At 38.0% G+C, this 14,063-nt stretch overlaps 1 protein-coding gene across 1 annotated transcript in view; it reads right to left on the bottom strand.

Annotated features, from left to right (window-relative positions):
- LOC107558009 (histone-lysine N-methyltransferase 2C-like) overlaps positions 1-11,895 on the bottom strand; it is a 31,845-nt gene extending 19,950 nt beyond the window's left edge. Inside the window, exons 1-2 of the mRNA XM_016241609.1 lie at positions 11,241-11,895; positions 8,158-8,340 (exon numbers count right to left, since the gene is read on the bottom strand). Of these exons, the coding sequence (XP_016097095.1) occupies positions 8,158-8,339 (182 nt within the window). The 5' untranslated portion in view covers position 8,340; positions 11,241-11,895. The remainder of the gene's footprint in view (positions 1-8,157; positions 8,341-11,240) is intronic.
- Positions 11,896-14,063: the final 2,168 nt, after the last annotated feature.

Genomic DNA, 14,063 nt, shown 5'->3' with positions numbered 1-14,063 from the left:
CGAAGATTTTTAACTCAAACCGTTGCAGTCTGTCAATCATATAATGAAAGTGGATGGGAATCATGGCTTTGAGAGTAAAAAAAAAGCATAAACAAACAAAACCAAATTAAACCCTGCGGCTCCCTACAGACCCGAAAAGAGCAGTTTGTGCAAGAAACTGAACAGTATTTATATAATTTTTTACCTCTGATCCACCGCAATGTCCGAGCGTGTTCACAACATCCAGCGCGTGATGCGTGTACGTGCTCTGGCATAGTAGACATAGATATATATATATATATATATATACACGTCAACGTATCTAGAGCGGTATCTAGATCTATACATATCTATGATAGTAAGATGCATGTGCGGAAGCAATCTGTTGTGCGCATTGGTCACTCATTATTTCCACAGTGCAGAGAGATTGCGGACATGTTCACTGGCTCTGCAATGATCTAAAGTTATTTAGAAGTACAGCTCATCACAATGGAAGACGATTTTGATATATCATCAGACAACGTGGAATTTTTTGCCCAACCGTATTTATTTGACGTCACGCGCCGGATTTTATGCTCAGGACAGTTGGACATTGCGGTGGATCAGAGGTAAAATATGATTCAGTTTCTTTCACAGACTGATTGTTTCGTGTCTTAAGACCTCAACGTATCGTCACGAGCCGCAGGGTTTAATTTGGTTTTGTCTGTGTATGTTTTTTTTTTACTCTCGAAGCCGTGGAGCCCATTGACTGCCATTATAAGACTGATAGACTGCAACGGTTTGAGTTAAAAATCTTAGTTTGTGTTCTACTGAAGAAACAAAGTCACCTACATCTTGGATGCCCTGGGGGTAAGCAGATAAACATAAAATTAAAATTTTTGGGTGAACTATCCCTTTAACACGCATTTTCCACATTGACCAACATAAGGCTGCTATGGTCCATTTGAGAGATAGGTGACGGTAATGCACTTATAAGTTTGCGATCTGCCGTAAAGCATGAAGAAGAAGATGCGAACGCGCTCAGGACAGTTCGGGCACTGCAGTGAATCAGAGGTAAAAAACTATATAAATACTGTACAGTTTCTTGCACAGACCGATCGTTTCGTGTCTTTACACATCGATGTATCGTCACAAGCCACAGGGTTTAATTTGGTTTTGTTTGTGTAAGTTTTTTTTTTAACTCTCAAAGCCATGATTCCCATTCACTTACGTTATAAGACTGACAAACTGCAACGGTTTGAGTTAAAAATCTTCGTTTGTGTTCTACTGAAGAAACAAAGTCACCTACATCTTGGATGCCCTGGGGGTAAGCAGATACACATCACATTTTCATTTTTGGGTGAACTATCCCTTGAAGTATTGTCTTTTTTTACCTCACCCTTTCAATGGACTGTGCCAAAGAAGTGCACGATAGGCTACCAGACACAGGAGTTTGCCCTCAGAAAGAGCGCAGTCTGAAGCTGTTGCCATGTTATTTAATTTGTATTACTTAAATGTAATTTTATTTTGATTGTTTTGAGGTGGTATATGACCTGCACATGTTTACATGAGATTCATCTACATATATATATATATATATATGATAACTGTCCATATACAATAAAAATCAGTCATTAAAATTAATATTGTTAAGTCTTTCAAATGTGCACTTTCATGTACTGGTATTAGAGACACTTCAGTACTGCCACAAAATGCACAGCAGACTAATAGAGAAGAAAAGTCAACTATTATCTAGTTATTCAAATAAGTCAGGTTAATCATTTAAACCCATTATGATGATTATATTTATTCAGATCATTAAAACAGGGATGCAATGTGTGCAGAACAACAACCCAGGTTTCTTCACAGTGTGACGGAATACACTCTACACTACAATCTAAATCTTATTCTCAGTCCACACATATTCCCAATCCTATAACATATTGCGTAGTCCTATTGTCTGCAACTCTAATAAAACAGACCTGGGAGCCATTCTCGTCACGATCCACCAATTGAGAACCAGTTAACAAGCACATATCCATCTACAGCCAAACATCCATTTCTACACATCCGGCCCACAAATGCGCAGTAAAGATCCATGGCTGTCAGAATCCCACGGGGGGGACTCTTCTTGTCTGATCTATGTATCACTTCATCAGGGTGATAATTGTCAGGCATTCAAATTAAAGTCTCACAGTTTGAAGACAGAGGAGGTACGGCAAGCAGAGTTGAAAGGGAAGCCTGCCCCTCTCTAGGGCTGGAGTCAGGAGGGAGTGTGAGGGATGGATGTGTAATTACCAGTGCCACTGGAGAGAGAAATCGCAGTCTGTCCCATGCCAAAAATGACTCCTCCCTGCAAATGACTTCCTATACCAGACAGTTAACCAGGCTGAACGCTGACAAAGGGGCGGAGGGATTTCACCCTAGAGGTTACAGACACACATGGAGCAGATCCACAGATCACATGCCTGGGTTTAAGGAGCTAGCTGAAATTAGTTGACCAATGTTTATTTAATTATTTATATATATATATATATACACAGACCTCAAAAACTAATTAAATGTAATCTTTTAAAAAGTCTTTATCAGTCTTTGCCACTATCCTTCAATCCACTGGGTTTTACCTATTTGTTGGCATGACATTTTTAATCATTTAAAATATATAAAATTTTTATATGATCATTTTTTCTTTTATATATTTTAATAAGTACATGTCAGAATAAATATGTTGTTTAATTTTTACATAAATAAACAAAATGTTTACTGAATGACAATGGAACATTATTTCACCCAGATTTATTTAAAGTTAAAAAATTTTTTTTTATCTTATTTCTCAGGTCTACCTGTAGGCCAAATCAACATATATAAAATATTAACATACAACCAAATAAAAAATGCAATAAAATTATAATACTTATAATAATAACATAAAACTATTTACTGAACTAAAATAAACATTTATGCACAGTTATATAAAATATTTATACAATATTAACTAAAAATTAACAATATAAATGAAAACAGAAAATGTGTATTATTCACATTTTGTCAAGCTTTCAGTAAATTACATTTTTGTTAATCAACCAAGCAGGAAAACCTATCGGTTGATGCTGATAATCTCAAAAGAGCTGATATAAATTAACTTGAACATTGCCAAATGCAAGTAAAAATGGTCTTTGTAGAATTACATGCCAGTATATCTTCTCTTTAGGAACTACAACCAACTGATACATACTGAAACATTTTTTTTTCATAGAATGAAAGAGAAAAGTAGAAAGTAGAGCCAACACAGGATTACGGTATAAATCCTGGAGTGGAGTTTTATGGAATGGATTTCAAATGTGATGCAAACAGACCCAATGGTTACCTTCAAAAATATGCGATCAAATTCATTCGAACCCTTAGAGACCCACTAAACTGAAGATGTAGGCTAATGCAAGCAACAAAAGGGACTGTAAAACAACAAACTGAAAAATTATTTTATTAGTTGTGTTTGCCAAGGCAAGCAGCACTATTGTTATCATTAACAATTAAGGATTTCAACCAACATAAAATACTAAATATTAAATGTGTAATCTGTCATGCACTGTTTGTGATACAGACTTGAATGACACCTCAAACCACGTGGCTTGATGAGGAGAGGAATGCCGTTATTTTTCTAAGCATTCAGACTTCTTGGCGGATGATAAGATTACATTGAATGGAATATCATACTTGGGTTTGGATCTGTTGTCTTGGGCTAGTAAGCAACCACAACACTGCGAACCTACAGCCTCAAATTACCTTAGCAACCGCATAGCAACCACCCACAACACCCCTAGCATCATGGTTACAGCTTTTCCACAGGAAAGGTAAGGTACTATTAATTTCATATTGACTTTGATTTTTGTAGGACATTTAACCTAATTCTTAATATATTACAAAACCATGCATTACAATGTCTAATAAGCGTTAAATTAAATACTTCACAAAGATCATGTTTTTGTCAAGAATTGATGACATTCAGGTCACTGAGATATGATTTTCTGTAGAAATGCTTTGAAATAATATGCATAGTAAAAAAATAATAATTGCAAACACAAAAATATACAAATAAACCCGAATTTACAAATAATTAAAAAAAAAAAAATTTTTAATTAGGAAGTTGATGGACACCAAGCAAAAGTCCTGGCATCTTTACATCATGAAAAACTTAAAGGGATAGTTCACCCAAAAATGAAAATTACCCCATAATTTACTCACCCTCAAGCCATCCTAGGTGTATATGACATTCTTCTTTCAGACCAATACAGTCATAGTTATATTAAAAATGTCCTGGTAATGGCAGTGAATGGGTGGTGATATTCAATAGAAATCCAATAAACTGTGCACATCCATCATAAAAAGTACATCACATGGCTCCGGGGGATAATACAGACCTCCTGAAGCGAATCAATACGTTTTTGTAAGAAAAATATATTTAAATGTTATAAACCGTAATCTCTAGCTTCCGCTAACTGTCGTGCACGCGTTCACGAGCGTGGTGTTCCAGCGGATGATGTAGGCGTAGCATAAGCTCCTGTGAGAATATGCTAGTCTCGCGAGTACCAACGTTTGTTTACAGGAGCAAAGTTTCCTTTGTTTAGCAAAGGAAAACCAGTCTCTTGGCTTATATCGAAATCCTCTGACTTTTTCCTTTACAAATCCTCGTTTTGTACTTCTAATTTGTGACCAGAGTTTTGTTTTGCTTTCTCCGCTGCACTTCCACATTCGTCACTTCTCACCGGAGCTTACGCTACGCTACACCTACATCCGCCGCTAGAATGCCACTCTCTCGTCAACGCGCGCACGACAGTTAGTGGAAGCTAGAGATTACGGTTTATAAAGTTTTATATATGGATATTTTTCTTTCAAAAACGTATCAATTCGCTTCAGGGGGCCTTTATTTATCCCCGGAGCTATGTGGGACACTTTTTATGATGGATGGTTGCAGTTTATTGGACTTCTATTGGACTATTGAATAATACCACCCATTCACTGCCATTGTAAAGCTTGGAAGAGCCAGGACATTTTTTAATACAACTCCGATTGCATTCATCTGAAAGAAGAAAGTCATATACACCTAGGATGGCTTGACGGTGAGTAAATAATGGGGTAATTTGAATTTTTGGGTGAACTATCCCTTTAAGTTTTACAAGACTCTTATATTTGAATATTTGGTATGATATGCATTTAAATGTTGATGTTAAATAGCTGATATAAGCAGAGCTGCAAATTCTATATTATGAATTCAATATGTTAATTAATTCTATATTACACTACTGTTCAAAATTTTGGGGTATGTTAATTTTTTTTTTACATATATAAATGTATTATGTTACAAAAGATTTCAATATCTATTTTAAAAAAAAGTATCATGGTTTCCACAACATTATTAAGCAGCAAAATTGTTAACATTAATATTAATCATAAATGTTTCTTGTGCACCAAATCATGTGACACTGAAGACTAATGATGAGAAGAGTAATGATGCAGAAAATTCAGCTTTGCATCACAGGAATAAATTACATTTTTAAATGTATTAAAATAAAAATAATTTTATATATTAAATGTTAACAATATTTTACAATATTACAGTTTTATTGTACTTTTTATCAAATAAATGCAGCCTTGGTGAGCATAAGAGACTTCTTTCAAAAACATTTCTGACCCCAAACATTTGAAAGGTAGTAAAGGCCAAGTTGTGATGTTGTGCAACCATAAACAATCAACCGTTATCATAAGCGGACCATTATAAAGCTCTACCACTAATAATGCCTTCTGAAGATGCAAAAATCTACACTCAGAAAAAAATTAGCAAAAATTGTAGTAATATGTACTTTAATGGTACCATTATGCAACCTTTAGGGGCAAAGAAGGTGCAAAGGTACAATTTTTGCAGTTTTTTTTAAGAGAGTGTAGTTATATCAACTGTTTTACACGAGTACAAGAGCACATTAATAGTTTTAGATATTTGAAAGGTAGTTAGTAGGTACTCTTGGATGGTTCTTCTTTTGAAGAAGATGATTTTGTGAGATCTATTAATGAAAAGCACCTTGCACTAGACCGTTCCCAGTCGCAGACACTACCATCACACCTTACACTCATAGTAAGCTCCAAAGCTGGCAGAGGCACCTGCGCTTTTCACTCCAAAGACTCCTATATAATTAATCCCCTCAGGAAAAATGCCAAGTGCCTCCCCTCCATTTAGATGGCTATCCGAGTCAAGAAAGATGCACATACTCTTCCCAAATGCAGATGTGAAACAGAGGAAGTCTGGCAGAATGACTGTTCAATAACCGCTCCTGTACATTCAATGGGTTCTGGTGAGCCAGAACTGGATTACACTACCAGTCAGGTAAACTCTAAGCAGGTGCTTCTCGTTAGAGGAACTCTTTGTGTTCTATGGGTAAATAGCCGAAGGGCCCTGAGGGGTTAATTGAACGCACTGTCATTCAAAGCAGCCTGTCAGAAGGCGCGTTTCCATTACCCTTCAATTTCGAAACGCTTCAATTTCGCAAAAACGCTCATATATCGCAAAAAAGTTTTTACGCTCTCATGAGGTGGTTTTTCAGGCAATGCGAAAAAGGATTAATTCGCAAAACTGCAATGGAAACGGCTTTTACAGGTCACATGGTGTATGTAAAAAGTCATATGATCATTCTTCAATGTACTATAACCTCCAAGAAACACTTCATAAGTGGCCGCGCTCCAGTATAAGGGGCTTTCCCTACTATTAATGCTTAGACAATTTACACTGCACACGTCTGCGGTGCAGTGTGGCTCTGATACGGTCACTGAAGCTGATTACGGCCACTCAATGCTTGTGTTTATGTTTTTATACAGGCTATGGTTTATTCCAGCCGCGCCACGCACGCTTCTGAAGCGGCTCTCTTTGCTGCTTCTGTAAAGATACATGCATAAGCCTCCTTTGAATAAATATAGCCAAAATCCGTCAAAATCCCACCAAAATCCGTTGCCATGACTTATCGCGAGAGGCAAAAAGACACGTTTTAGCTGCATAACATTGGTTAATGGAAACGCCGTCATTTCACAATACTTTATCGACATTCAGAAAATATCGCCAAAGTTTTGCGCAAATCTGTAATGGAAACGCGCCTAGAGAGACACATCAGAGCCAGTGAGAAGGTCTCTACTGTCAAGTGCCCATGAAGCTAAATTGGTCAAACGCATTGCTTGTCGCAAGGCTTATCATTAGTCTATGAATCAAATTTTTGCATCATGTCAACAACTGGCCATGAGCAGTGAATCAAAACTAGAATGTTTCCAGTATTGATCAACAAAGATGGTGGCGTGACACTGTGCACCCTATTTCACTTTCTGTTTGCGATGTGCTGCACAGCTAACCCTTCCACTTTATTTTTAACATGCATCTAAAAGGAAATCATTTTATAGGCATGCGCAGATACTGACATTTTTAAATAAACACTAAAAACTAAAATCGATTTAAAGGCTCTAAATTTTGACATTAATATGTTGACTTTAAATAACTTTTGACCATTACACCAATGGCAATTTGTAATGTTTCTGTTCTGAACTACTCATTTAAATAATTTGCTTTTTAAACATTCATGTTTAGAGAGTTAAAGATACAGTAACAATAACAAAATTATGTGCAAAATGGTTTTGAACAGAAAACAGAACATTATTTTACACCAATAGACATCCATTTTAAAATAAAATGGGAAATGAATTTGCTGAAGTCCAACCACAAACACGCAACTGATTGGTCTGTTGTTGGTGAACATTTTGAGGTGACATACAGCTTTCATGTCATCAATGTTGACAGCCTCAAGTTTACGTTGCTTCCAGCTTAGACAAAGGCTGATGATACACGGGGCAACTTTTTTTGAGCAGTGTTGCTTGGGTACTTTCTCACTGAAAATAGGTAACACATTTCTATCTGGATACTTAAGATTGGTCATGGGCCCTGTGCATCACCTGGTTGCCCATAACCAAAGTTGCCCAGCAATATTGCTCAAAAAGTTGCCCAGTGTATAATCAACCATAGAGTTTGACCAATAGGATGAATTTCATAAGAATATACAGTACTAATACCATTCTTCACTTTTAAGACCAATAATCCTCATTTTCTGAAGACATTTAGACTTCCAATTGTAATCAATAATAACAGCAATTTCGAAGTTTCATTGAACTTACTTCTTTCTCTGTCTGGGCACAGACTGAAGCGGTGTTGCTGTGGATAACACGTCCTTACGAGGGCGGCCCCGGGGCCGCTTATCTGTGGGGGCCGGACTTCCAGTGGGAGTGGCCCCAGAGCTGCTAGGAGGTGGCGAGGGTCCTTTGTCAGAGGGGTCTAGACTTTTCTCCTCTGATGACATTCTGTGAGAAAAATTATGTACAATATATTAGTTTCACAAAAATAATGTCACCAAATGCTACATTTCCAGGAAAGCTTTCAACGCGGCAAGTTTTAAAACACAACATTCTCCAACCAGTGAGGTTTTAATTCTATTTTTATTAAACACTGGTAACGCCAGAGGAGAAAATAATCCCCGAGCTTAATACTAAAATATTTTAATAAGCTCATATGATTTGCTCATAATACGGAGTCCAACTCTCAACTGAACCACCATGAAAATTAGTCAAAATAAGCGTTAGCACACTTTATTAATTCCAAAATTAACAATCCTCACAGTGCTGTTTAGTTGTTACATTTGATACCAAAGCAAAAACCAACACACTTAAAATTTTTCACTCAATTTAAAAGAGTTATGTGATTTTTTTTAAAGGAAGTTCAGTTCTTGAAATGATGGGATATCGATCTATAAATTAATCTATCTATAAATAATCATTTTTATCTTTTATCAAGCACAGCATGATGTACATGGGTCTCTATGCTCCAATAAAGAGTAAACACAACGCAGTTGTAGGTGACAGACCAAGAATCGGTCATGTTTTTGTATTCTTTCTGAATGTTGTGCACATTGTTAGTCGCTGCTCTGCTGGATCCCCAGTGCTGACCCTTGCGCCTGCTCTGCGTGGTGCTTCTGCCATCCTGTCCACTCAGCTGACGAGGCATACTGCCAACGGGATGCCGTCTTTTCCGGGAACTACATGGGATCCCTCCCTGGGCTGCTCTCATTGTATCCTGCCTTGAGTAAACAACTAGACCTCACATGGTTGAGTTAAGCCTTCAAAGAGGCTGTGTGCATTGCCATTAGTGCATACGTACACAATGTCTGTGGTAGCGGTTTAAAGACCTCATGAAATGACTTGGTGAAAGCATTTTTCTTTCCTGTTGATTTCCTACTGAAACAGGAAGCTGGGGAGAACGAATCGAAGAACCTATCTCCTATTTTTAAACAGCCAGAAGGCTTTAGTTCACATCATAGCTGAGATGCATGAGCTGCTACATGCTATTGCTAGAAAAAGGCTATATTGGGGGAGGGACATTCTAGAGAGCATTTGATTGGATAAACATTTGTTTACGCCCCTGAGTGCAAGATGACTCATCAATATTTTCAGTTCTTTTTCACAGAAGAAAAAAAAACTGCATACATCCGCTGCATTCAATTTGTCAACTTAAAATAAATGAGACCTGAACTAAAAAGTTGCAAAACTCCAATTCTGATTTCACGAGGTCTTTAACAGGAGAAAATATCAGCATATGGACCTGAAGTTTAAAGGTGTCTTTTAAAACTATTCTAACACAATACATCTGCAGAGTTCATAGCAAACATCAGCCCGTGGTTAACATCTGCATCAGCCTTGCAAGTGCAAAGGATTTCCAAACCTCTCAAGAGGTATTACAAATACATTTAAAAAACTAAATAAGTTATTTGTAAAGGTTACAGACCTTTGAATCCCTCTATTCACACTGCATGTACAGAATAGCGCTGCTTCATAATTATCATTAACATCAATGGATTCATTTTACGACAATTAGTTACATTTTTGCATCTCTACATGCAATTTAAAGTTTTAGTCAGATGTAATGACATTGATCATAAAACAGGTTTTTCTAACACAACATGGTAGCAGCACCAACTAATGCATTCACGTGTACATTATATTCGGGTTTAAAATGCATGAATGTATATCTTTGCCGTCTACATTTGATACTGCTGCGATTTCCCACCTGCATTTCCCATTGGGCTCAATAACAATCTACATAAACTCTATAAAACTAAATGTACTTGATGTGGTAACATCTAACCTAAATGGTTAAATTCAACTAAAAAGTGATTTAATATAATACTCAAATCAACTAAACTTAACAATAGGGTTAGATCAGTAAAAAGAAATCGATTCTTGACCACACAACACATTTAGGCCTACTGTTTGTACCCTAATTTCCCAATGAGGTTCAATAAAGACCTATCTATCCATCTAGCTATGCCATTTTGGATCTCTAATGTCTCCATCTATCTATGAAATGATGAAGTAGCATTCAATCAGCCATGCATACAGGACTTCTTTTGAAGTTAACTAGAGAGTGGGTCAATCAAATGCACGAATACTTTTGAACACTATTCACAAGGTTCGTACAATGCATACCTCACAAAAAGATATACTGGAAATGATTTGATATCACAACGCATGCAGGAACCAGAGGGACAGCCTTGGTGAAACAACAGAAGCACACAAAGCAAGGGCTTCTTCACATGAGGGGGGCATGTCCAGCTTTTTTGCCTTTGTTCAGTTGTCTCCAGAGCTTTGTGTCTCCAGAGCTTTGTGCCAATAATACCATCATGCCATGAAATACTCCAACGGTTTCCATACTTAATACTTTTTATAAAACGGGAAAAACAAGAAGAAGCCGGCTACTCTGAAGGAGAGAGTCGGGGTTGAACTCTTTAGGGAGTCCAAAGGCTAACGCCAAGTATCTCTGCTCTCCAAAGACGCAGCATTTATGATGATAATCGCATGCTAAGTGATGTTAACTTAGATGTGATGGTGTGAGAGTGGAAATATGACTGTAAATGCGCAAGAAAGGCTGTAAGTGGATACAGTAGAGGCCTTGCAGCCCGGCTGATTAACTTGTAAACGTTACTCAGTCGCCTATCCAAGCGGAATCATAAAAGGCAGTGGACACTAAAGATGCAGGGCGTTTTTTAGACGGTTTTTATAGTAAATAAGGAGGTTGTCGGGAATATAAGATGAAGAACAGCTGCACACTCGGTCGAAATGAAGTGTTCGCGTGCAGAAAGGCGACAAAAGCGCTCGCAGATGATGGCGAGAAACACACACAACACACTCTTCGATCGATATTTACTTACCTCTTCGACCCTAGCGATTTTTATTTATTTCCTTCATGACATGAACCGTCATATACGTGACTTATAGTACTTTTGTTTGGTGTTTGTGGCGCTGGGGGGGTTGGGGAGGAATACACCACTATTCCTCAGGAAAATAAGCCAGCGTGACAAAGCGATATCTTCTGCGATTCTGAACACGTATTCCAGTAAAATCCACTTTTATGTGCGGAACATCTGCAATGTGTAATCCACAGACAGAACGCAGCCGCTTTCCCTCGGTTTGAGCGGATCACTTTTCTTTATTCCGCTTCATCCCACATCGCCAAATCCTCCCTCATCCGAAAACAAGCCATACCGACCGATGACAGGAGCCGAGCCCTGGCCACATTCGGGAAAATACAGCCCAAAATATCCTCGAATGAGAGAAAACCGAAAGCAGACGTCGCTTTCAAGCTTTCAATCCTGACGACTTCGATCAGCTCGCGGAGCAAGCTGCAATTTCGAGCAATAGGCTATTTATTAACGCTAAACGCGCCGAGATGATCTACTTTCCTGGGTATTCGCAATTTGTACGAGCGAAAAACGATTATTAGACGCGACTGTAGAACGGAGAATAACGTAAAACGTTAAATTTCTGCATTGGTACAAATATTAAAGTTGTAGCTTTGACTCCATGGTAGCCATATTTGAGTGTAACCGAATCACGCCCTGCGAGCGACACCATGATAAATAGTGCCACAGCATTAAACACGGCACTTAGAGGAACGACACCTTCTCATTTAGAAGTGAATGGCGTTATCCTTCATAATAAGACTAGAATGTATTTTTAAATCACATAATGGCGGTTTCACAAACGCCAGTGCAAAATAAAAATAATATAAACTGACCCTGCGGAGTGATACGTTGGAGCGCTCAGCAGGTGAGGCGACTTTTTTTTCACGCACAGAATTTCTGCAAAACGCGGAACGGATTCTCGCAGAAGAACCAATCGGCCGGTCTTCAGTCTCCATGCAGCCATGAGGTCATGTGGTCGTGTTCCATTGACTTTAAAGGGTTACTCCACCCCAAAATGAAAATTTTTGTCATTGATCACTTACCCCCATGTCATTCCAAACCCGTAAAAGCTGCTTTCGTCTTCGGAAACACAATTTATTGTTGTTATTTTTGTTTTCTTCATGTACAAAAAGTATTCTCGTCGCTTCATAACGTTACTAGAAGAACCAATCGGCCGGTCTTCAGTCTCCATGCAGCCATGAGGTCATGTGGTCGTGTTCCATTGACTTTAAAGGGATACTCCACCCCAAAATGAAAATTTTTGTCATTGATCACTTACCCCCATGTCATTCCAAACCCGTAAAAGCTGCTTTCGTCTTCGGAAACACAATTTATTGTTGTTATTTTTGTTTTCTTCATGTACAAAAAGTATTCTTGTCGCTTCATAACGTTACGGTTGAACCACTGATGGCAGATGGACTATTCTGACGATGCTTTTCCGACTTTTCTGGACCTTGACAGTGTATTTTACTTGGCAGTCAATGGGACAGTCACAAGCCTCCCGGGTTTCATCCAAAATATCTTAAATTGTGTTCCGAAGATGAACGAAGCTTTTACGGTTTTGGAACGACATGGGGGTAAGTGATTAATGACAAAAATTTTCATTTCGGGGTGGAGTATCCCTTTAAAGGGGTCATATGATGCTGCTAAAAAGAACATTATTTGGTGTATTTGGTGTAATGAAATGTGTTTATGTGGTTTAAGGTTCAAAAAAATTATTTCCACATACTGTACATTATTGTTTCTCCTCTATGCCCCGCCTTTCTGAAACGCTTCGATTTTTTACAAAGCTCATCGGTCTGAAATGCGAGGTGTGCTCTGATTGGCCAGCTATCCAGTGTGTTGTGATTGGCCGAATACCTCAAGTGTTTGACGGAAATGTTACACCCCTCACCATACTGTTGATGCCGTGTCCGGCCGGAGCGACGAGACAAAAACATTAAAACTCATTATAAACGAGGCATTCGTTGCATCCAGTGGGGACATAATTACGGATTATAAAGACTTATACTGTCTTTTTACACGTTGCGTTGCATCGCGGCGCGTAAACATAAAACCATGTCTGCATTTGTGATTTACGCCTTCTTTCTTTGCGTGAAAATTTGGGCGGCGTTATGCAAATCTTCCCACATAGTGAGGTAGACATGTGGGGGCGTGTTAGAACGAGCAGTTTTAGGTAGGCGTGGCTGACTCTTAACTTTTATAAAGAATATCTCTTTGGATTTGACTTTAGTCTTTGTAACTTTACAGATCTTCTTTATGCACCAAGAGCTTGTAACACTCCAAAGAGGAAGGAAAAATTGACATTACCATCATAAAATAGCTTATTTAGATGTGTGAACTGCATTTGTAAATTGCTCAATAACAAGTTACCTGGAATATTTCAAAATATACTTTCAAAAGAACACTGAGATAAAGCACAAGTCAGGAGATAAACACACATAAACACATTTTAAATTATGATTAAAAAGACTAAAAAGAGGCTGGTGGACATTTTGAATGTGCAAGTAAGTCTTTAGCGCAAAAATTGGTCATAATTACCTATGACAACAAAATAAGAAGCATTCTAGGCTGTAAAAGAGCAAAAACACTCCTTTAAATCCACAATGAGTTTTATTCTTATATATTTTCCTTCTATATAAATAAATAGGCCTACACTCTAAAAAATGCTGGGTTAAATACAACCCAGTGCTGGGTAAAATAGGGACAAACCCAGCAATTGGGTTGTTTTGGCCCAGCGGTTTGGTTAAATGTTTAACACAACCTTCTGGGTAGTAACCCAACCGCTGG

This window comes from Sinocyclocheilus grahami, unplaced genomic scaffold (assembly GCF_001515645.1).
Source record: "Sinocyclocheilus grahami isolate Dianchi unplaced genomic scaffold, SAMN03320097.WGS_v1.1 scaffold628.1, whole genome shotgun sequence".
Lineage (NCBI taxonomy): Eukaryota > Metazoa > Chordata > Actinopteri > Cypriniformes > Cyprinidae > Sinocyclocheilus > Sinocyclocheilus grahami.
The sequence above is the reverse complement of the archived record's forward strand: the minus strand, read 5'-3'. Positions and strand labels throughout refer to the sequence as shown.